Source organism: Oncorhynchus tshawytscha, linkage group LG30, assembly GCF_018296145.1.
Source record: "Oncorhynchus tshawytscha isolate Ot180627B linkage group LG30, Otsh_v2.0, whole genome shotgun sequence".
Classification (NCBI taxonomy): Eukaryota; Metazoa; Chordata; class Actinopteri; order Salmoniformes; family Salmonidae; genus Oncorhynchus; species Oncorhynchus tshawytscha.
Window position 1 is genome coordinate 26,874,512 of NC_056458.1, and position 24,190 is coordinate 26,898,701.

General features: G+C 39.0%; 1 protein-coding gene and 1 long non-coding RNA gene across 3 annotated transcripts; one reads left to right on the top strand and one right to left on the bottom strand.

The window, feature by feature from the left end:
• Window positions 1-5,021: 5,021 nt before the first annotated feature.
• On the top strand, window positions 5,022-10,975 carry LOC121841422. The gene is made up of 7 exons (XM_042309727.1): window positions 5,022-8,490; window positions 8,559-8,633; window positions 8,774-8,812; window positions 8,925-8,999; window positions 9,315-9,419; window positions 9,503-9,643; window positions 10,805-10,975. Exons 1-7 carry the CDS (start codon window positions 8,389-8,391, stop codon window positions 10,973-10,975), a joined length of 708 nt encoding a protein of 235 aa, XP_042165661.1. The 5' UTR covers window positions 5,022-8,388.
• A 1,080-nt stretch (window positions 10,976-12,055) lies between these two features.
• On the bottom strand, window positions 12,056-13,590 carry LOC112228480. 2 transcript variants are annotated; one of them, XR_002950050.2, is made up of 4 exons: window positions 12,547-13,590; window positions 12,404-12,478; window positions 12,225-12,263; window positions 12,056-12,112 (listed from the first exon to the last, which is right to left on the bottom strand). It is a non-coding gene; the product is annotated as an uncharacterized LOC112228480 (long non-coding RNA). The 2 variants fall into 2 exon arrangements; XR_002950048.2 differs by having other exon boundaries at window positions 12,404-13,589.
• Between the last annotated feature and the right edge of the window lie 10,600 nt (window positions 13,591-24,190).

Here is a 24,190-nt window from a genome sequence, read left to right on the forward strand (position 1 = left end):
TTTTTACCGAGCTCCGTAACAAACTTCAGAAATATTGTGAAAAATTAAAATAAAATAAAGTTTAGTCATTATTATTTTTATTTGTTCAAGATATTAGACCTTTCCTGTGACTGGAATGATAATTGGATCATTTATTTCAGTATGTCCATGCAAAGTCGTGACAAAAAAAGAAAGGAAAAAGTTAGCCGTTCTATTGCTAATCAACAAGAGAGAAACGTGCTTATAGACAACTGCCATAACTACACTTGGCCTATGGATAATATCATGCTTTCGAATGCTGAAGATGACGAATTCCCCTCTTTACCGATTACTCCGTGCAAACCTCCACCCTCCAAAAAACCCAACATGAACTCTGACATCGTGGCTACCCTCTCCTTACTCATCAACTCCAGGTGTGACGCCATTGAGAAAATGGTAGGCGCGAACACCATGGTTATCGAAGGCTTGAAAAAGACTGTGGAGTTTGCATGTGGTGAAATTAATGATGTGAAAACGAGAGTGGCAAAAGTTGAAAAAAATGTGGAAAGGGTGGAAAAGAATAACAATGTCTACCATAGACGTCTCACTGATCTGGAACAATACACAAGAAAATGGAACCTGAGACTCTACGGCTTGCCAGAGGTGGAGAATGAAGATGTGCGAGGAGAGGCTATCCGTATCTGCCAAGAAGTTTTGCCTGCAGAGAAGAACAAAGTTGGTGATACCATCGACGTTGTACATCGCCGCGGCAAGAAGCAACAGCAAAGCGATTCAAGACCCAGGGGTATCATCATCCTATTCACTACCAGATTCTACAGGGATGCTGTCTGGAAAGCTGCTAGGAAGAACGCCTTCCTTCAGAGCCATGGTATGCGTTTCGCCGAGCATCTCAGCCCGGAAGACATCGAAAGAAGGAACAAGTTGTGGCCAACGATCAAGATAGCACGAAGTGAGGGGAAGGCTGCTTACTTCGTCGGAGGACGAGGTTTCATCAACGTTTCAGAAATCCATATTCCTCCCTAAAATCTCACCAGAAGGAAGAAGGAACAGGTTGATGGTTTCAGCCATGGTATTCTCATTTTCCTTATGTGGTTTACCTAACAAGCATCAGGTGACTATTTTACAGAAATACTCAGGTATTTAAATTCATTAGTTTATTATTGTATGACCAGAAGTCCTATTTTGTTCACAAACTTACGAAGAAGATTGAAAGCTGAATTGATGTTTTATGTATAAAGTAACTAAGATACTGTTTTAAATGGCATACAGGTCTGCTCTGACTTTACACGGTTATTGTTCTATTCAGTTATTAATACTTATTTCCAAAAAAGGTCTTAGGAACGTTTATATGTGAAACATTTTGTTATTCAATTATTTTATGATCAGTTTTCATATGTACTTAAAATAGTAGGTACCCTTTTATTTAAATGATTATTTGTTGTTTTATTTCTCAGAATAGTTCCTGATTACACTAAAGAGGGTTTTTAGTCTCTTACTACAAGAACCCTTGGTTTGGTCTTGAACATAATTTCCAGTTGAGTTGAATTTTAAAGGTTATGGAATAAGCTATTTTCACTTTAAATTGACTTAAATGGTGCACTTCTCGGTTCCTTATCGTTTACGTTCACTGCTCCTACGTCTTTGACTCATCCTACTACAGTTTATACTTTTATATAATCTTTGTTGTTTTGTCTTTGTCTATATTATCTGTTAATGCTAGGGGGTTACGAAACAGTGTGAAGCGCAAGGCCTTATTTTTATTTGCTAAACAATTTCGAACAGATTTTTGCTTTTTTCAAGAGTCTCACTCAATTTCTGCTGATGCCAACTTCTGGAGGTCACAGTGGGGCAACGATATTTGGCTTTCCCATGGATCTGAACGCTCTGCTGGTGTCACTACAATGAAAAATACCTTTGGTGGTAATATTCTACACTCGGAATGTGACCCCTTTGGTCACTTTATTTGTCTTGTGATCAGTTACAATGACATTACGCTCATTACTGTAAACTTCTACGGGTACAACACCAAACATGAGAATGATGAGTTGCTTGAATCTATAGAGAAACATATACTTCATTGGTTATCTAAATTTCCCAATTCGTTATTATTGATAGGAGGGGACTTTAACATTACAATAGATAATTCAACTGAAAGATGGCCCCCAGGTAGGCCAACCAATCAGAATTGGGTTTAATACTTTTTATGGAAAAGTTTGATCTTACTGATATATGGAGAGAGAGGTTTCCGGCCGAAAGATCATTCACTTGGAGTATCAAAACAGGCTCCAGACAATCCAGAATAGATTTTTGGCTTATATCCAAATGTATTGATAGTGAGTGTGTTACTACAAATATTTGTACTACTCCCCTCACAGACCATAAGGCTATTTACATTGATATCAAAATATTTACCCCTGATACGAACCTTGGTAGAGCATCCTACTGGAAGCTAAATAGCTCATTATTAAATAATGATATAGTTACATTTGAGGTTAAAGATCTGCTCTCACACTTTTGGGAAAGGGCTTGTGAAGAAAAATCTTATTGCAAGAACTGGGAGCTCTTTAAATTTGAGGTGTCCAAATATCTTAGAAAATATGGTAGTAATCTTGCTAAGACCAGAAGAGCTGAGGAGGAAAAGGTGATCATTAAGATAACTTCCCTTTCTCAGAGGTCCCCAGCTGACCTCTTGGGGGAGGAGAAGATGGAACTAATTGAGTTACAAAATAAACTGGATAATATATATAAATTAAAAGCAGAAGGAGCCTTTATTAGATCTAGGAAAAAATGGATTGAGGAGGGAGAACAGAATTCATCCTATTTCTTTAGACTTGAGAAATTTCACTCTAAAAATAACACTATCCATAAGTTAAACATTGATGGTGTTATTACAGATGACCAAAAATTAATCGCTAAATACTGCAGCAATTTTTACAGAAAATTGTATAGCTCTACGTACTGTCAGGAATCCACAGATGTTTTTTAACTCACTGAATAATGTTCACTCTATCAGTGATATAGAATCTAAACAGTGTGATGAACCCATCAAAGTTGAAGAGATTATAGAGTCTATCAAACATCTAAAGAACAATAAATCACCAGGTGTTGATGGAATTACATCAGAATTTTACAAATTATTTTCTGAACAAGTAGCTCCCTTCCTATTTGAAGTCTTTTTAGAGAGTATTAAAAACAATGTTCTCCCTCCTACAATGAGTCAGGGGTTAATAACACTGATACCTAAGCCTAAAAGAAGTGCTGCTCATCGATAACTGGCGTCCAATTTGTCTTCTTAATAATGACTATAAGATATTAGCCTCACTACTTGCAAAAAGAATTAAAGAAGTCCTGGATGCAATCATTGATGAAACACAGTCTGGCTTCATGAGGAACAGACATATTTCTAACAATGTCAGACTAGTATTAGACGTACTTGACTACTCAGACATAATAACTGAGGATAGCTTCATATTATTTTTAGATTTTTATAAAGCATTTGACACAGTAGAGCATCAGTTTCTCTTCCACTCCCTTGAGAGACTTGGCTTTGGGGATTTTTTCTGTAAGGCTATTAAGACTCTCTATGCAAATGGTAACAGCTCTATCAAATTGAAATATGGCACCTCACCTAGATTTGAGTTAAAGAGAGGAATTAGGCAAGGTTGTCCTATCTCTCCGTACCTGTTTTTATTAATCACCCAACTTCTTGCAAATTCTTTAAATAATAGTCCTGTACAAGGTATTTCCATAGCTGGTAAAGAAATGATTATAAGCCAGCTGGCTGACGATACTACACTTTTTCTGAAAGACGCTAACCAAATTCCCATATCGATCAATGTGATACAATCCTTTTCCAAAGCGTCTGGTCTATATCTTAACATTAAGAAATGTGAACTCATGGCTGTCAAAGATTGTGTGACACCTTCATATTATGGTATTCCAGTAAAAGGAGAACTTACATATTTAGGCATAACCATTACAAAGGATCAGAAGTCTAGAGGCTTACTAAATTTTAACCCTCTTATTAAAAAAACCCAGAAGAAACTAAATCAATGGCTACAGAGGGACTTATCTTTAAAAGGTAGAGTCCTAATAACCAAGGCTGAAGGTATCTCTAGACTAACATATGGTGCTCTATCTTTATATCTTGACCGTAAAATAAGCAAGGAGATAGACCAGATGCTTTTCAACTTTCTTTGGAGAAACCGTACCCATTACATTAGGAAAACTGTTGTAATGAACACTTATGAGAATGGTGGACTGAATTTTCTGGATTTTACTACTTTAAATAATACTTTCAAGATCAATTGGATAAAACAATTCCTAAGAAGACCCACTTCTATCTGGAATTTTATTCCTCATCATGTCTTCTCTACTTTTGGTGGCCTTAACTTCATGTTGTTTTGCAATTATAATATTGACAAAGTTCCAGTGAAACTTTCTGCTTTTCATCGGCAGGTTTTCTTGTCATGGTCCTTAATTTATAAACACAATTTTTCTCCACACAGATATTATATATGGAATAATCGGGATATATTGTATAAAAATACCTCTCTGTTTTTAGAATATTGGTTCAGAAATAATATCCTATTGGTGAGCCAACTGGTAAATGCAGAGGGTCTTTTACTCAGTTATAAAGAATTCTTATCACTTTACAAGGTCCCTGTAACACCTAAAGATTTTGCAATTGTTTTAGATGCCATTCCCTCAGGTGTTACTATGTTATTCAGGAACATGTCAAGACCTGACCCTCAGAGCCTACCTTCTATTGACCCTGTTGACTCATCAGTAGGAAAGATTTGTTTCTCTTTTGGTCCATTCAACAACAGAGCGATACGATCCTTGTTTCAGCAGGATGTTGTAGCTATACCTTATGTCATGCCTTATTGGAATGGATTTATTGATAATATCTGTTGGGAAAAAGTTTGGATGTTGCCACACACATACCTACTTGTTAACAAAATTAAGGAAGTTTCCTTTAAAATTATTCATAAATATTATCCTGCCAACCACTATATGAAGAAGTTTAAGGAAAACATCAACTCAAATTGCTCCTTTTGTAATGACCACCCAGAAACAGTTGTGCATCTTTTTTGGCATTGTATGCATGTAAGAAAACTGTGGCAAGACAGCCAAAGAGCTAATGCAATTAAAGAACCATAGAGAAAAGGAGATGATGAGCAAGCTTGACAGTTTTCTAAAGAAAGATAATCTATCCGAAGAAGAGGAGTCTGCGTTCAGGTCTTTACAACTAGAATTAGAACAGACTTACACGGATCTGGCAAAGGGCGCCTTTGTAAGGTCAAGAGCCAAATGGATTGAAGAGGGGGAAAAAAACACTAGTTACTTTTTTGCACTTGAAAAGAGAAACAACAAAAGAAAATCTATAACTGCACTCAAAATGTACAATGTTTTATGCAAAGATCCCATTACAATATCATCATTTGTCAATTCCTTTTATGAAAACCTTTACAACTCTCAATTTCAGGAAGATGGTTGTGAAAGTTACATTTGCCACATTCCGAATTGTGTCCCTGTAATTGAGGATAATTTCCACTCAGTTTGCGATTCACCTGTGTCAATTGGAGAAATTAGAGAGGCTCTGAATTCAATGAAAAAAGGGAAATCACCTGGCCCTGATGGCCTGTCAGTTGAATTCTATAGACAGTTTTGGGAGTTACTAGAAGACCCGATTTTCAATATGTTTCAAGATTGCATTAAAAAAGGGGAAATGGTCTCCACTATGAAACAGGGCCTTATTTCACTGATTCCGAAGCCTGATAAAGACCCTTCTCTCATTGACAATTGGAGACCAATTACTTTATTAAATACTGATTACAAATTGATTGCTCTGCTTTATGCCAAAAGATTAAAGAAAGGAATAGATACCATTATAAATAAGACTCAAACAGGATTTATGAAGGGCCGTCACAAGCTCTAACATTCGTTTAGTCTTGGACCTTATAGATTATTCAGATGCAATTGACTCAGATGCGGTTGTCCTATTTCTGGACTTCTGTAAAGCCTTTGACACAATTGAACATGAATTTCTCTTTAGGTCTCTTAAACTTTTTGGATTTGGTGAACATTTTATTAAAGTAATTTGCATGTTTTACAAATATATAAATAGTTCTGTGCTACTAAACCTTAATACTTCCAAAAGATTTAGTATCAACAGAAGTGTTCGACAGGGATGCCCAATTTCGCCATTTTTATTCATTTTGGTTGTGGAACTTCTATCTCTAGATATTCTGAATGATGCAAATTTGTATGGCTTAACCATTTTTAACAAAGAAATCAAAATTTCCCAACTGGCTGATGATACCACTCTTTTCTTAAGAGACAAAGACCAGGTCGCACATGCCCTTAATGCTGTAACTGCATTTTCTATTGCATCAGGATTAAAACTGAACGTTTCTAAATGTGAAATTGTATGTTTATTTGACTCTGATGATAAAGAAATTGAAAATATTCCTGTAAAGGACTGTGTTAAATATTTAGGAATACATCTGTCAAAAAACCACTTAGTCAGACAACATTTGAATTTCTCTCCTAAAATGAAGAGAACTAAAAATATATTTAATAATTGGCTACAAAGAGATCTTTCTATACTTGGGAGAGTACTTCTGTCCAAGGCAGAGGGACTGTCTCGTTTTGTGTACCCCTCATTATCGTTATGTGTAAATCCAGCTACTTGTAAAGAGATCAAGAAGACCTTTCTTGACTTCATCTGGAAAAATAAGCCTCACAAACTAAAAAAAAAGAGGTCCTTTCTAACCAAAGAGCTGAAGGCGGTCTAGAAGTGTTGGACTTTGTTGACATAAATAACACTTAAGATAAACTAGTTGAAAAAATGTTTGCTCGATACTGATTCAATATGGTATTTCATTCCAAATAATGTGTTTAATAAATTGGGAGGTCTTCAATTTTTACTGAAATGTAATTACATTCCTGAAAGATTACCTGCTAAATTGGCTAGGTTTCACCAACACGCTTTACTGGCCTGGAAAATATGTTTCCTGCACAATTTTTCCCCTCATAAAGCTCTTTTGTGGAATAATTCAGACATAACTGTAAGGAATAAGTCATTGTTCTACCCCAGCTGGCATGAGAGGAATATTGACTTTGTCCTTGATATTTTCGACAACAAGGGTAAAATTCTCACATATGAACAATTTATAACATTGAAAGAGTTTCCAATACCTTTCAGAGAGTTTATTTCTGTGATCAAAGCCGTTCCCAGTGGTCTAACTACACTTATGAAAAGTCATCTTAATTTTGGGAATGATCACAAAGTTTATCCAGAATTCAGATTGGAAGGCGTGGGCTTACTTGAGAAATCTTGTTGTAATAAATATATAAGACAAATTCTTCATTCACAAAACCAACTTACACCGAGAGGAAAGTATTTCTGGAACATGCTTATTCCTGACATTGTCTGGAAAAATGCATGGTTAAGACCCTGCAAATACTGTATACCAAACAAAGTTAAGGATGTGCACTTCAACATTTTGCATAAGATATATCCATGTAATTCTATGATGTCCAAATTTGTGGCTATTGATGATATCTGCGTTTTCTGTGAAAAAAGGTGAGAATCTGTCTCACTTGTTCTTTGAATGTAAATTTGTGTCCGAATTTTGGGAAAACCTTGCAAAGTACTTATTTACCATTATGAACACTGCCTATAATTTTAACAGAAAATATATAATGTTACTTATTGCAATGATAACAAAACGACTGAAATGATTGTAAAAAAATGTATTCTTGTTGCCAAACACTTTATACACAAACAAAAATTCTACACCAAAATGACCAATTTTTCTGATTGAATTTAATTATCTTATTAAAACACTAACCCTAGTGAATAACAAAAAGAATAACATCTTCATGAATCATTATAACAAGATATTTTCGGAGTGAATATAATTGCACTTAAATGGTTTCTTTTTTGTATTTTATTTATATTTTTTGTATGTTTGAGCATTGTTAATACCTGTGTTTGGTTTGCTAGACATGTTTGATGTAGCAATGTAAGTTGACTTTTGTATTATGAAAAACAAAAAACAAAACCTGTTCAGCTTTGATATCAACAGTACAATCTCTTTCTTCAATCAGCTTGTTTCAGCTAATCTTTTGCCGCATAGTCTGCCCTAGCTGACGCTGTGCAGAGAATACTACGATTGGAAACGGTTGGTTAGACCCGTTCGCACTGCACAAGGTGATTTGGAGATTAGAATGTCTGGTAGGCTCTTACATTCTTTGGGGAGGTCCCAAATGGCACCCTGTAGTGTAGTACTTTTGACCTGTGCCCAATGGGCTCAGATCAAAATAAGTGCACAAGTCAAAGTAAGTGCGCTATATAGGGAATGGCGTGCCATTTGTCTGTGTGTGTGTGTGTGTTAGGATATGTTTTTTGCCAATCAATTGATGAAAATGTATCCCTCAGAAAACAAGATGTATCGTAGTGATGAGAGAATCAAAAGAGCTTTAAGGCGCCGCCCTTATGTGGTAAATACCTATTTAGTTATTTTGTGTTCTGTCTTTATCACATTTTAAATTGAGTGTTGTGTTGACAGTTGAATCCAGTGAGGGTGAACTCCCCTGATTCTGTGATGTGGCCAACCGGTAAGGTGCACAGAAGACCAAGGCCTGTAAGTCAAATCCGACCTGAAAACAATTACACATAAACATTACTTATGCTCCATGTACAAACTGCAGTTATCACAATAAAAGCAACTGCAGATATCCCTCCCCATCTAAACTCATTTGAAATTGAATGCTCTCTTGACAGTCTACTTCAGCGCAGACCCCTCAGATCCACAAAAGGCCTGTAAGTCACATTCAAATCAACCACATAACAGTAGCTACTTAAATGATTTATTGATAGCTACATCATTTATTTCCAAGGCCAAAATGAGCAAAATAGTTTTTACTGTTCACAGCCAATCATTGAGAACTGTGGGCAGGAACAGACATCTGGGGATGGACGGGACATGAATCCAGAGTGTCTCAGCCAGGTCAGACATCTCTGCTGTTCCCATAGAGATCAATCTGTTGATTCAATTGGCAATTTTGGTTGGCTTGGTTGAATTGACAATCCTTCATTGGAAATGCTAAAGAATCCTACAGTATGGAAGGTCTTTAGTCCCATCCCTAATGTTATGGGAGTTGCATTTATTGCATTTCAATCCACTTGCATTTTCAATTACCCATGAATTACTCACTACTTGTACAAGTATGTTGGATTGCCTAAATATTCAACATTTTCTTGGCAGTCAATGCCAGTGAATTCCATGGCTGCCCTAAGTACATGCCTTTGTCTGTCTCCTCAGTCTGGAAGGGTGACTCGGCTGATGGAGAGAAATTATGATGGGGTGATCTCATCCTCCAACTCTGATGACATCTCTATCTACTCCTTCACTGACTGTGAATCTGAGGTAAGAGAGTTGTACACCATAGGTGTGTTGAGTGATATGACTGTGAAGAGAATAGTCTCAGACTAATTGACTCTGATACACAGTCTGATGAGGATCATGAAAGGAGGACACCACCGCTGATAGTGAAGGATAAGGAGGATGGAAAGGTGACAAAGTTTGAAGTGAGGGAAATGGTAGAGGACGACAATCTGTCTCTCCACTCCTTGGATGATTCAGACTTTCTGGTATGTTCTGCACCATGTATTTGAGTAACTCTTTGACTGAATGTGGAGAATGGACTATGACCAACTAGCTCTCTGACACAGTGTGATAATGGCAATGATGCCTCTGCTGAGGACAGTCCAGGGTCTTCAAAGGAACCACAGAGAAAAGGGGCTTCACTGAAGGACCCTCGACTGGTATTCTCTTACATTTGTGTGTTAGTGGTGCGCAGGTCAGCTGTTTGTTCAACCAAGCCCACCCGCAATTGCTAATAACCCATCCGCAACCGCTCGACTATATGTGAAAAAGTGAAAACCTGACCCTAGTCCACAAATATAGAACACATCAGAGAAGGCGGTACTATTTAATTGTCAGGGGGTGCAGGATTTTGTTGTGGCTAATATGGATATGTTTCTGCTTATCATTTCCGACATTTTGGCAGGCTATTTGTTAGTCAACTTGTCTATAATTTGATAGAAGACTAAATAAACCCTTGCTCACCGGAATAATGTTATAAATGGTAGAATGAATGCTCAATCTAGTTGACATTGGTAAAGTTCTCCGTCATCTTTGATTCTTTCGCGGAGCAAGAAGAAAATGCAAAAACTCAAGATAAAAAAGGGAAACTACTATCAGCTTTTAGGAGGCTAATAAAGCAGTCCCTAACTGCACAATCGCATTCTCTCAAGATGCTGAAAGAAATCATATTTCTCCACTCCTGTTCCCGAGTCAAAATATAGTCTACATTTGTTGTAGCCTATCATTTTACTGCAATAAATGCTTCATTCTTCCTTTTCTGGCCATCCCTTCTTTATTTTCAACTCTCCATTTCGTAGATTTCCTCTTATTGAATTCAACTCTGACATAGTCCTTTTTTCTGCCCTTTCCCAAAAGTGTTTGGTGATTGATGTCTAGTCTATTTGGCACGCGCCAAATTAGGCCCTAAAGCTTAGGTTTACGTACAAATGCTAAATAGCCTATAGATATAAATGACACAAGAATGATACATTTATGGAATTTTTTCATGTATTGTTTTCTCTTTATTCAACCTGACCGCCTCCCACATAATATTTCATGACCCTAAACCCGCCGCCCTGTGGATATAACCGTGGGACTGCTGCTTATGAGTCAATGCATCACTAATGTGTGTTACATCTCAATGATTTGACCCTATGTCTGTACAGATTATTGTGGCCAAGCCCAACATCCTTCTCCCTCCCTCTGTGAGTGCCCTGAAGAAGGCATCACGCCTGATGGAGTTGGTCCCTACTGTCCGGCCCTGCAGGGAGCAGCTGGACAAGAAGACCACATATTTAGTCTTCTATCAAATTATAGACAAGTTGACTAACAAATAGCCTGCCAAAATGTCGGAAATGATAAGCAGAAACATATCCATATTAGCCACAACAAAATCCTGCACCCCCTGACAATTAAATAGTACCGCCTTCTCTGATGTGTTCTATATTTGTGGACTAGGGTCAGGTTTTCACTTTTTCACATATAGTCGAGCGGTTGCGGATGGGTTATTAGCAATTGCGGGTGGGCTTGGTTGAACAAACAGCTGACTTGCGCACCACTAACACACAAATGTAAGAGAATACCAGTCGAGGGTCCTTCAATGAAGCCCCTTTTCTCTGTGGTTCCTTTGAAGACCCTGGACTGTCCTCAGCAGAGGCATCATTGCCATTATCACACTGTGTCAGAGAGCTAGTTGGTCATAGTCCATTCTCCACATTCAGTCAAAGAGTTACTCAAATACATGGTGCAGAACATACCAGAAAGTCTGAATCATCCAAGGAGTGGAGAGACAGATTGTCGTCCTCTACCATTTCCCTCACTTCAAACTTTGTCACCTTTCCATCCTCCTTATCCTTCACTATCAGCGGTGGTGTCCTCCTTTCATGATCCTCATCAGACTGTGTATCAGAGTCAATTAGTCTGAGACTATTCTCTTCACAGTCATATCACTCAACACATCTATGGTGTACAACTCTCTTACCTCAGATTCACAGTCAGTGAAGGAGTAGATAGAGATGTCATCAGAGTTGGAGGATGAGATCACCCCATCATAATTTCTCTCCATCAGCCGAGTCACCCTTCCAGACTGAGGAGACAGACAAAGGCATGTACTTAGGGCAGCCATGGAATTCACTGGCATTGACTGCCAAGAAAATGTTGAATATTTAGGCAATCCAACATACTTGTACAAGTAGTGAGTAATTCATGGGTAATTGAAAATGCAAGTGGATTGAAATGCAATAAATGCAACTCCCATAACATTAGGGATGGGACTAAAGACCTTCCATACTGTAGGATTCTTTAGCATTTCCAATGAAGGATTGTCAATTCAACCAAGCCAACCAAAATTGCCAATTGAATCAACAGATTGATCTCTATGGGAACAGCAGAGATGTCTGACCTGGCTGAGGCTCTGGATTCATGTCCCGTCCATCCCCAGATGTCTGTTCCTGCCCACAGTTCTCAGTGATTGGCTGTGAACAGTAAAAACTATTTTGCTCATTTTGGCCTTGGAAATAAATGATGTAGCTATCAATAAATCATTTAAGTAGCTACTGTTATGTGGTTGATTTGAATGTGACTTACAGGCCTTTTGTGGATCTGAGGGGTCTGCGCTGAAGTAGACTGTCAAGAGAGCATTCAATTTCAAATGAGTTTAGATGGGGAGGGATATCTGCAGTTGCTTTTATTGTGATAACTGCAGTTTGTACATGGAGCATAAGTAATGTTTATGTGTAATTGTTTTCAGGTCGGATTTGACTTACAGGCCTTGGTCTTCTGTGCACCTTACCGGTTGGCCACATCACAGAATCAGGGGAGTTCACCCTCACTGGATTCAACTGTCAACACAACACTCAATTTAAAATGTGATAAAGACAGAACACAAAATAACTAAATAGGTATTTACCACATAAGGGCGGCGCCTTAAAGCTCTTTTGATTCTCTCATCACTACGATACATCTTGTTTTCTGAGGGATACATTTTCATCAATTGATTGGCAAAAAACATATCCTAACACACACACACACAGACAAATGGCACGCCATTCCCTATATAGCGCACTTACTTTGACTTGTGCACTTATTTTGATCTGAGCCCATTGGGCACAGGTCAAAAGTACTACACTACAGGGTGCCATTTGGGACCTCCCCAAAGAATGTAAGAGCCTACCAGACATTCTAATCTCCAAATCACCTTGTGCAGTGCGAACGGGTCTAACCAACCGTTTCCAATCGTAGTATTCTCTGCACAGCGTCAGCTAGGGCAGACTATGCGGCAAAAGATTAGCTGAAACAAGCTGATTGAAGAAAGAGATTGTACTGTTGATATCAAAGCTGAACAGGTTTTGTTTTTTGTCCTAACAGTTTGTTTGTTGTTTCTGGTCTTACAGAGCCCAGGGAAAGTCTCTGGTCCTGTGTCTGGCCTCTCTCCTCTTGTGACCTCAGCACCCCGGCTGAAGCCCTACAAGCCCTGCCCTCTGCTGTGGCCCGTCCCTCCCAAAAGGATGTCCCAAAGCCTCCGACACCTCTAAGCCCTGTCTCTGTCATTGTTGCTTCGCCTGCTGTGGAGTACTTACCATACCACCGCAGCCCTCGCCTGGCCCCAATCACCAACCTGAGTGAGAACGGCAGGAAGCTGCTCCAGAAAATGTCAGGAGTGACGCCACAGGTGAGAGGAAACAGGAAGGGAATATTGGCCATATTTCCTTCTACAGTATATCATACCTCTAGATACCATAGCTCAAGAGTAGAAAATAGCCATAAGCTTATATTACTTTATCTCCTTGTCCAAAATATTCAGGAAGGGAAGGTCAAAAGGAAAAAGACCAAGGGAAAAAAGCAAGTGAAGAAAGAGAAGGCCAGTAAGATGCAGCAGGTGGAAAATGTTGGAGAAAGTAAGGAGGACAAGAAAGAGGAAAAGAAGAGTCTGAGGAAGAGGTGAGGTAATAGAAGAGGGGAACATAACAAGGGCATTTGAGAGATTTATAGAATGAGGTAGAGAATGATAGAAATTGAATGAGGTAGCAGAGAAAGAGCAGCGATCTAATGTTTAATGGCAAACTACTATTTATTCTCCTGTTGTGTTTGATTGACAGGTTTCTCCAGTGGCTGCTGCCCAAACTGAGATGTTCAAAGAATTAATGGCCAACGACTACTACAACGCACACACACACACAAACGCAGAGATTGAGTTTTGCTTACTCCTCCAACATATAGAGAAACTTAATTTCGGAAACAGGAACTATGTTTAGCAAAATACACATTGGTCTCATTGTTATATTTTGAGACATGCACCATTCTTTAAAAAATTAATTAAAAAATAATGATATTGCTGTCCATGTTACTGTCCATGTTCAGTCCATATTACTGTCCATATTGTCCATGTTCAGTCTCACCTTGATTGATGACAGGAATACATGCAATTATATTTCATATTACAAATACATTTCTTACATATCTCTTGGAGGGACAGAAAATAAATTAACAGAGGACAATCATTTTTACCTGGTCAAAAACCTCCACGTCCTTCTCAGTCTGTGCCTGAAGGTAGTACTCAACGGCGTTCTGATCTGGTTCGACAACTTCCACCACATCAGGTGGGGTTTCAGTGATCTGAAAGTACGTTATGCAAAAATAGCAATAGACCAACACTAAGTCAATCCCAATTTTGAAAGACTACAGTATATGCAATAATTGTAGATACAATTGCATTGTTTACCTCAGTCAACAGCTGCGGCTCCTGTCCATACTCAGCCTGGATGCTGCTGTTGTGTGCAAAGAGAATTACCTTCAGGTTGTTCTCCCACCCTTCCTGATACCAATCAAGAGACTTGCCCATGGCAGTCTTGAGGGTCTGGTTGGTCATTCACCAAACCTGGAGGAAGGGGTAGGAAAGCAATATCTATTGACAATGTACTTTAAGATATTGAAATATATCTGATTGTGTACCATGGAAAAACAAATTGTAAAAAATAAATATTACAAACCATTGGTGACAGAATGTAACCTATAACATACGTGCCTTGTTCCAGCATTCATGACCTCGGTCATTCAAAATGACCTCAGGAGAACCGTGGGTGTTGAAGATGTCCACTATTGCCTTGGTCTCGTACTTGATGGTCTCGTACTTGTCTCGTACTTGATGGTTATCATACAAAACAAAAATCTATTTTTGGTTCCAAGCACCCTTTTTAATGGGTTACAGAAGGGAATTTAGAGTTAAGCATGTACACTTCCTTTACTGACCTTAATGGGTATGATCAGACACCAGCTGTTGCCACTCGTGGATTTCGTGAAGGGTTCGATGAGGTCCACTCCTAACATTTAAAGTGTTAGAGAGATTTCAATCAAATGTATTTATAAAGCCCTTTTTACATCAGCCGATGTCACAAAGTGCTATACAGAAACCCAGCCTAAAACCCCAAACAGCAAGCAATGCAGATGTGGGAGCACGGTTGCTAGGAAAAACTCCATAGAAAGGAACCTAGGAAGAAACCTAGAGTGGAACCAGGCTCTGAGGGGTGGCCAGTCCTCTTTTGGCTGTACCGGGTGAAGATATAACAGTTCATGGCCAAGATGTTCAAACACTCACATCAGGCCTGGGACAGGTAGCACGTCCAGTCAACAGGTCAGGGTTCCATAGCTGCAGGCAAAACAGTTGAAACTGGAGCAGCAGCATGACCAGGTGGACTGGGGACAGCAAGGAGTCATCAGGCCAGGTAGTCCTGAGGCTTGGTCCTAGGGCTCAGGTCCTCTGAGAGAAGAGAACGAGAAACAGAGAGAGAATTAGAGGGAGCATACTTAAATTTACACAGAACACCGGATAAGACAGGAGAAATACTCCAGATATAACAGACTGACCCTAGCCCCTTGACACAAATTATTTCAGCATAATTACTGGGGGCTGAGACAGGGCCTACCAGGCAGGATATAACCCCACCCACTTTGACAAAGTACAGCCCCCACCAACTTAGCCCATGAAGATCTCCCCCACAGCACGACCCCGAGGGGGGCACCAACCAATACAGGAAGATCACGTCAGAGACTCAACCCACTCAAGTGACGCACCCCTCCTAGGGACGGCATGGAAGAGCACCAGTAAGCCAATGACTCAGCCTCGTAATAGGGTTAGAGGCAGAGAATCCCAGTGGAGAGGGGAACCGGCCAGGCAGACAGAGCATAGCTCCAGTGCCTGTTCACCTTCACACCCCGGGGCCAGACTACATTCAATCATAGAAAAGTTAAAGTTAAAGTAAACTTAAAGTTCGAGACCGAGTCTGCTTCTCACATGGATAGTCAGACCATTCCATAACAATTGAGCTCTATAGGAGAAAGCCCTGCCTCCAGCTGTTTGCTTAGAAATTCTGGGGACAATAAGGAGGCCTGCGTATTGTGACCGTAGCGTACGTGTAGGTATGTACGGCAGGACCAAATCTGAAAGATAGATAGGAGCAAGCCCATGTGAAGCTTTGAAGGTTAGCAGTAAAACCTTGAAATCAGCCGTAGCCTTAAAGGGAAGCCAGAGTAGAGAGGCTAGCACTGGAGTAATATGATCAAATGTTTTGGTTCTAGTCAAGATTCTAGCAGCAGTGTTTAGCACTAACTGAAGTTTATGTATCCGGGTAGCCGGAAAGTAGTGCATTGCAGTAGTCTAATCTAGAAGTGACAAAAGCATGGATTCATTTTTCTGCATAATTTTTGGACAGAAAGTTTCTGATTTTTGTAATGTTACGTAGATGGAAAAAAGCTTTCCTTGAAACAGTCTTAATATGTTTGTCAAAAGAGAGATCAGGGTCCAGAGTAAAGCAGAGGTCCTTCACAGTTTTATTTGAAACTGTACAACCATCAAGATGAATTGTCAGATCCAACAGAAGATCTCTTTGTTTCTTGGGACCTAGAACTAGCATTTCTGTTTTCTCCAAGTTTAAAAGTAAAACATTTGCCGCCATCCACTTCCTCATGTCTGAAACACAGGCTTCCAGGGAGGGCAAATTTGAGGCTTCACCATGTTTCATCGAAATGTACAGCAGTGTATCGTCCACATAGCAATGAAAGTTAACATTGTTTCCGAATGACATCACCAAGAAGTAAAATATATAGTGAAAACAATAGAGGTCCTAAAACAGAACCTAGAGGAACACCGAAATGTACAGTTGATTTTTTCAGAGGACAAACCATCCACAGAGACAAACTGCTATCTTTCCAACAGATAAGATCTAAACCAGGCCAGAACTTGTCTGTGTATACTTTATTCTTACCCATATCTGTGTCATATAGTATGCAGATGTTCATATTTGTAAGGATACTGACACACACACACACACACACATTCAATAATATTGAACTCTGCTGTGGCCAAATAAAGAAACCATTACAAAACAACTTATCAGGGCAAAATTTGAATTGGTACACTTACCGTTTATGTGCCATGGTGAAACAACTTTGATGGGCTTCAACTCCAGCGCCACAGTCTTCACCCTCTCAAACTTCTGGTAGGCTAAACAGGGTACTGACCTATAAGCAAAAAGTGACAAATTGCTCTCTGATATGACATTAATTTAAATCATAATAATTTCACATATAATAGAATGTGATTGATAAACAAAAGTTTATTTCACTTGCACAGCTGTCCAACTCCTCGACAATTCCCCGTCAAAAAAACGTGTAGGTTGATTTTGGCAATCATGCGCTTCACTCTGAAATGGCCAGCATGCATCTCGGTCAGCACGGCCTCCTTCTCCTCCTTTGTAAATATCATGCTCCTGTGTGGCTGGCCATCCTTCCCCCATAGGAAGAGAAGAGAAGAGTTGTTCAAATAAAGTCTAAGTACATTTGCACTGCTGTTTCTCTCTCTCTCTGTCATCTTCCACTCTCCTCCTTTCATCCTTTCTTTCTCACTTTCTTCCTACGCTATACCAGTGGAGGCTGTCAGGGGAGGGCGGCTCATAATAATGGCTGGAATGGAGTCAATTGAAAGGTAGTCGTATACTCTGTTATTCTACCATGTATAATGTATTTCATGTACGCTGTAATTGTTTGAGTGTCAATTCTTTCATCGTATTAGTTAAATAGTGTAACTTATCCTCGTTTTATAGAGTAATTATTTGATTGACTAAATGTTTATAATTTAGACGGTCTATTGGTAGTTGTTATTTACACTATACACAAACTGTAGCATATTCTTGGGCATCACCTTGACATCTCTGATCTGCTTGCCTCAATTAATTCATGCTAGAACATTGATCGCCAGGATTAGCTATTTGTATCTAGTCTCTTAATATGTGCAGTACGGTGCAATGATTCGCTATCTTTGTTACGGTTTTCTAGGTGTGAAGGAGAGTCGGACCAAACTGCAGCGTGTAGATTGCGATCCATATTTAATAACGAACGTAAAACACGAATCAAATAACAAACACTACAAAAACGTAACGAAAACCGAAACAGCCTATACTTGTGTACCCTAACACATGGACAGGACTAAGGACAATCACCCACGACAAACTCAAAGAATATGGCTGCCTAAATATGGTTCCCAATCAGAGACAACGATAAACACCTGCCTCTGATTGAGAACCACTCCAGACAGCCATAGACTTTGCTAGATAACCCCACTAGCTACAATCCCAATACTAACACACCAGAACCCCAAGACAAAACACACCACAATACAAAAACCCTATGCCACACCCTGGCCTGACCCAATACATGAAGAAAAACACAAAATACTTAGACCAGGGCGTGACAATCTTACACCATTTAATTATGTACTCGAACTTCTGCCTGGTATTCAAGATAACATGCAACATAGCACCACCACCTTTGAAGGTTTTCATCAACCTCGCTCTTATTTAAATAGCAGTGTTCCAAGAACCTCTACTAGGGGTGACTGTAGTATCCTCAAACGGACAAAAAGGAGACACAAGAGGGCACCCCACACTCATTTTAGATCCCATGGGGTCTTTATTTTAATAGTGTATGCTCTCACTTTCGTCACCAATAATTCGATATTAAACTGATTATGGAAGTAGGCAGATTATGCAATAGTCATGTAAACACCATACTCTGTTTATATTAATCGGTGTAAGGTCAAAATCGAAGTAAGCATACGCTGATTAAAACACCTCGTTTTCTGAATTGTTAGGACATGTAAACACCTTAATCGGCGTTCCAGCAGTGTATTTGATCTGTTCTAACATTGATCTGTTCATCTGTTCCAACCAAGCGACACTCCCTCTTTAGCCCGAGTGAAGTGTGTTTGAACAACAATGCATGCGTTTCAGAAGTAGTTTTCACATACATGTACATGTATATATCTGAACTCAGAATCAAATATGCTTCCCAAAAATAACCTGTTTGTTATGGTAGAATGTTTGTTTTGATTGGCGATGTTCTGCATTATCAGAGTGCTATCAGGTAGACTGATTTCAGATGTGTCCATGTAAAAGGATGACTAGGGAAATCGTTTGTGCAAAGCATGTAAACATTTGAATCTAAGTATTATATTAATCTGACTGTCCACAATAATCGCATTATTAAGGTCTACACCTGTTGTATTTGGCACATGTGACTAATATTGTGTGCATGTAACCGCACTCACTGCCTTCTTGGTAAGCAACTCCAGTGTAGATTTGGCCTTTTGTTGTAGCTCTGGTGTAAAGCAGACTGAAGCAAGTTTGCCTTTAGGATTTTGCCTGTGCTGAGCTCCATCCTGTTTCTTTTTATCCTGAAAACCTCCCCAGTATTTGCTGTCAAGCATACCCATACCATGATGCAGCCACCACCATTCTTGAAAATAAGGAGGCAGTTACTCATTGATGTGTTGTGTTGTTTTGTCCCAAACATAACACTTTTGCATTTAGGCCAAAAAGTGCATTCCTTTGCTGTGTTTTTTTGCAGTATTACTTTAGTGCCTTGTTGCAATACAAGATGCATGTTTTGGAATATGTATTACTTATTATTATTCTGTATATTTGTATTCTTCTTTTCACTCTGTCATTTAGGTCATTATTGTGGAGTCACTGCAATGTTGTTGATCCATCCTCAGTTCTCTCCCATCACAGCCATGGAACTCTGTAACTGTTTTAAAATCACCAATGGCCTCATGGTAACATCCCAGAGCAGTTTCATTCCTGTCCTGCAACTCAGTTCAGAAGGATGATTGTATCTTTGATGTGTCTGGGTGGTTTAATACATAACGCACAGCCTAATTATTAACTTGACCATGCTTAAAGAGACATAAAATGTCTGATTTGTTATTGTTACCCATCTACCAATCACTGCTCTTCTTTTTGAGACTTTCAAAAAGCTCCCTGTTATTTGTAATTTAATCTGTGCTTGACATTCAATACTTGACTAAGGGACCTTACGTATATACAGTTGAAGTAGGAAGTTTACATACACCTAGGCCAAATAAATTTAAACTCAGTTTTTCACAATTCCTGACATTTAATCCTAGTAAAAATTCCCTGTCTTAGGTCAGTTAGCATCACCACTTTATTTTAAGAATGTGAAATGTCCGAATAATAGTAGAGAGAATGATTCATTTCAGCTTTTATTTCTTTCATCACATTCCCATTGGGTCAGAAGTTTACATACACTCAATTAGTATTTGAAAGCATTGCCTTTAAATTGTTTAACTTGGGTCAAACGTTTCGGATGGCCTTCCACAAGCTTCCCACAATAAGTTGGGTGAATTTTGGCCCATTCCTCCTGACAGAGCTGGTGTAACTGAGTCAGGTTTGTAGGCCTCCTTGCTCGCACACACACCTTTTCAGTTCTGCCCACAAAACGTCTATGAGAATGAGGTCAGGGCTTTGTGATGGCCACACCAATACCTTTACTTTGTTGTCCTTAAGACATTTTCCACAACTTTGGAAGTATGCTTGGGGTCATTGTTCATTTGGAAGACCCATTTGCGACCAAGCTTTAACTTCCTGACTGATGTCTTGAGATGTTGCTTCAATATATCCACATAATTTTCCTCCCTCATAATGCCATCTATTTTGTGAAGTGCACCAGTCCCTCCTGCAGCAAAGCACCCCCACAGCATGATGCTGCTACCCCCGTGCTTCATGGTTGGGATGGTGTTCTTCAGCCTGTAAGCCTGTCATCAGCTGGAATTTTCCAAGCTGTTTAAAGGCACAGTGTATGTAGTGTTCGTAAACCTCGAACCCACTGAAATTGTGATACAGTGAATTATAAGTGATATAATCTGTCTAAACAATTGTTGGAAAAACAACTTATCATGCACAAAGTAGATGTCCTAACTGACTTGCCAAAGCTATAGTTTGTTAACAAGACATTTGTGGAGTGGTTGAAAAATGAGTTTTAATTATTCTAACCTAAGTGTATGTAAACTTCCAACTTCAACTGTAACTATGTGTTCAGCACTTTTGAAATTTGGTGGTTGAAAAACTAGTTTTAATGAGTGTATGCAAACTTCCAACTTCAACTGTATGTATGGGGGACAGAGGAAGGGTTAGTCACTCAAAACTCATGTCAACCGCTATTATTTCACACAGAGCGAGTCCATGTAATTTATTATGTGATTTGTTAATCCTGAACGAATTTAGGCTGAACAAAGGGAATACTCATGCAATGAGTATATTTTAATTCTGAATTTGTAATTTATCTTAGAAAATAGCAAATATATATTTTCTTCCACATTATAGAGGATTTTGTGTCGATTGTTGATAAAAAATGACAATTAAATCAATTTTAATCCCACTTTATAACACAATAACATGTGAAGAAATCCAAGAGATCTGAAAACTTTTGTAAGGCACTGTAGCTGGTTATTTTTAACAAGTTGTTTTTGACTAACTTTACTCTGCCTGTTCTGCATAGATTGGTCCACTCTGCCATTCCAGTCTCTCACTGGGGTGACTCAAACTTGTCGCACAAAGATCATACGAAAGGTGGGTCTACAATTTCACACCGGTTACACTCACCCCCCTTTTGACCTCCTCCTTTTTCACAGCAACCAGTGATCCGGGTCAACAGCATCAATGTAACAGTATAGCTTCCGTCCCTCTCCTCACCCCTACCTGGGCTCGAGCCAGGGACCCTCTGCACCCATCAACAACAGTCACCCACGAAGCACTTTGTGGAGCTATGGGTAACGATGCTTCGTGGGAGGCAGTTGTTTATGTGTGCAGAGGGTCCCTGGTTCGAGACCAGGTAGGGGTGAGGAGAGGGGTGGAAGAAAAACTGTTACACATAGTCGAAGTAGCACTGAACAAGAGCCCCTGCCAATGTTCCCATTGCATTCTTATCCAGATATTTGGAGATTCTAGCCAGAAACCTAATTTTATGGTTCACTTCGGAGATAACATTTTGTGCCATGCTCTCCCCTGTCAGATGGTTATCTAGCACACATCCAAGATACTTAACAGAGTATTTTGCTGTGACTACTATGTCACATACTACCACCTTAAAATCTGTGGATTTCCTCAGTTTCACTTTGGACCCGAACAATATGGACTCTGTTTTTCCAAGATGAAGTGACAGCTTATTGTCATATAGCCATTTACTGACATTCAGAAGTTCAGCACTGAGGGCTATCTCAACCACATTTTTGCAGAATCATCTGCATATAAGAAAAGATCACATGCACATGCATATTTCAGATCATTTATATACAATAGAAATAAAAGTGGACCCAGCACACTCCCTTGGGGTACTCCGCAGTTCAAGATTTTGGGTTTAGACAGGGTTCCATCCACATCCACCATCTGTTTTCTTCCTTGCAGGTAAGAGCTGACCCATTTTACTGCTAAGTTTTTAAAGCCCATGGGTCTTAGTTTGATTAACAGAATCTCATGATCCACTGTATCGAACTCCTTTTGGAGATCTAACGTAACCTTACCACAAAATTTCCCTCCGTCTTCTTCCTTCCTTATATGTTCAGTCAGATATAGTAGACAGGTGTCAGTGGAATGGGATTTCCTGAAGCCAGATTGGAGCTCATAGAATAGGTTATGCAAGGAAATATAACTGTAAATCTGCTTGAACATAATCTTTTCCATGACCTTCGATAAAGCACAGAGCATTCAGACATGCCGATAGTTTCCATGATCTAACTTATTCCCTTTTTTGTATAAAGAAATGGCCCTTGCAAGTTTAAGTTCACTGCGGAAACACCCTAGCTCAATAGACAGATTTACAATGTGAGTTACATGTGGGGTGATAATTACTGCAGCATCCTTTAGAAATCTGGCAGGAATGTTGTCAAGGCCAGTTGCTTTGGAATGGTCAAGTTCTTTCAGCCTCTCTAGCATAGTTGACTCAGACACCTTTTCAAACGAAAAGTCATCTACTTGAATTCCTTGCTGTGAGTAAAACTGCTAGACATGACTCTCCCCATAGCAACCTGATTGACTAGGTTACTTGCTAACTAATGTATTAGCTATAGGTATATATATTAGCTATAGTTGTAAATAGCTATTCAGACTGTCTGCAACCATGGTCTTATCTGATGTAACCTTTCCTCCAATGTCCAAGCTAAGATTGAGAGCTTTGGTCTTTAATCTGTTACTTTTACCTAACAGCTTCAGATACTTCCATAATTTACTCGGATTGCTCCTATTTTAAACTATTTTGTCATTAAAATATTCTTCCTTGACCTTCTGTACTTAAGAAATGTTGACCTCATTTCTTAATTTCTTATAGTCTATAAATATATCATCTGCCCTGGATTTCCTAAACTCCAGAACACATTCATTTCTACGCTTTAATTGAATTGAAAATGTTATCATATTTCCATGGTTGAGTTCTTTGCTTAATTTTAACCTATTTTACTGGAGCCTGCTTATCTACAGCATGTAGAACAATGATTTAAAATGGCCCCAGGCATTCTCCTCCTCACTGCATTTCAATACAGCAGACCAGTCCAATTTGCTCAAACAATTAACAAAAATATCTGCACTATAATTCTTCATAGCCCTAATTTTTATTAAGTTATGTCAATTAAAAGCTGTTTTCTGAACCTTCCTACTACAGAAAATGATGGAAGGATCACTGAGCCCACAATTTATAGTCTGCTGTTTGATATCCTTGATCTATCTGACACCAACACAAGGTCAATGATGGTTTGGGTAGAAGGACAGACCCTGGTGGGCTCATTAATCAGCTGGTATAAGGCAAACAGATTTCACATTTTTTTAAGTGCTTTAAAAGTAGCATGGCCCTTTTTGAGCATATCTGTATAAAAATCACCAGTAACAATAACCACTGATTTACCAAAGTCTGTACAGTTGGAGCAAGTCTCCTCCAACAATTCATACAACTTGTACTGGTCTGGTGGCCTATAACAGGTTCCAACTATAATAGGTTTACATTTTGGTAATAAAATGTCCAACCACACAGCTTCAATCTCATCATGGTTTAAATCTGATCTATAGTTAAACACAATATCTGATCTTACATAAAAACTCCCCCGCCTTTGCGATTGCGGTCTCTTCTAATTACTACATAATTTTCAACTTCAATCTCAGTGTTTGTTATCGAACCATCCAACCATGTTTCGGTAAAGGAAAGCACTCCTACCTTTC

What these genes read in the sequence shown, in the direction of transcription:
- LOC121841422 (XM_042309727.1), top strand. Translation starts at nt 8,389, where the DNA reads ATGTTTTTTGCCAATCAATTGATGAAAATGTATCCCTCAGAAAACAAG. An exon ending in TAAGGCGCCGCCCTTATGTG is followed by an intron (nt 8,491 to 8,558) that starts GTAAATACCTAT and finishes TTGTGTTGACAG; the next exon opens with TTGAATCCAGTGAGGGTGAA. An exon ending in ATCCAGAGTGTCTCAGCCAG is followed by an intron (nt 9,000 to 9,314) that starts GTCAGACATCTC and finishes CTGTCTCCTCAG; the next exon opens with TCTGGAAGGGTGACTCGGCT.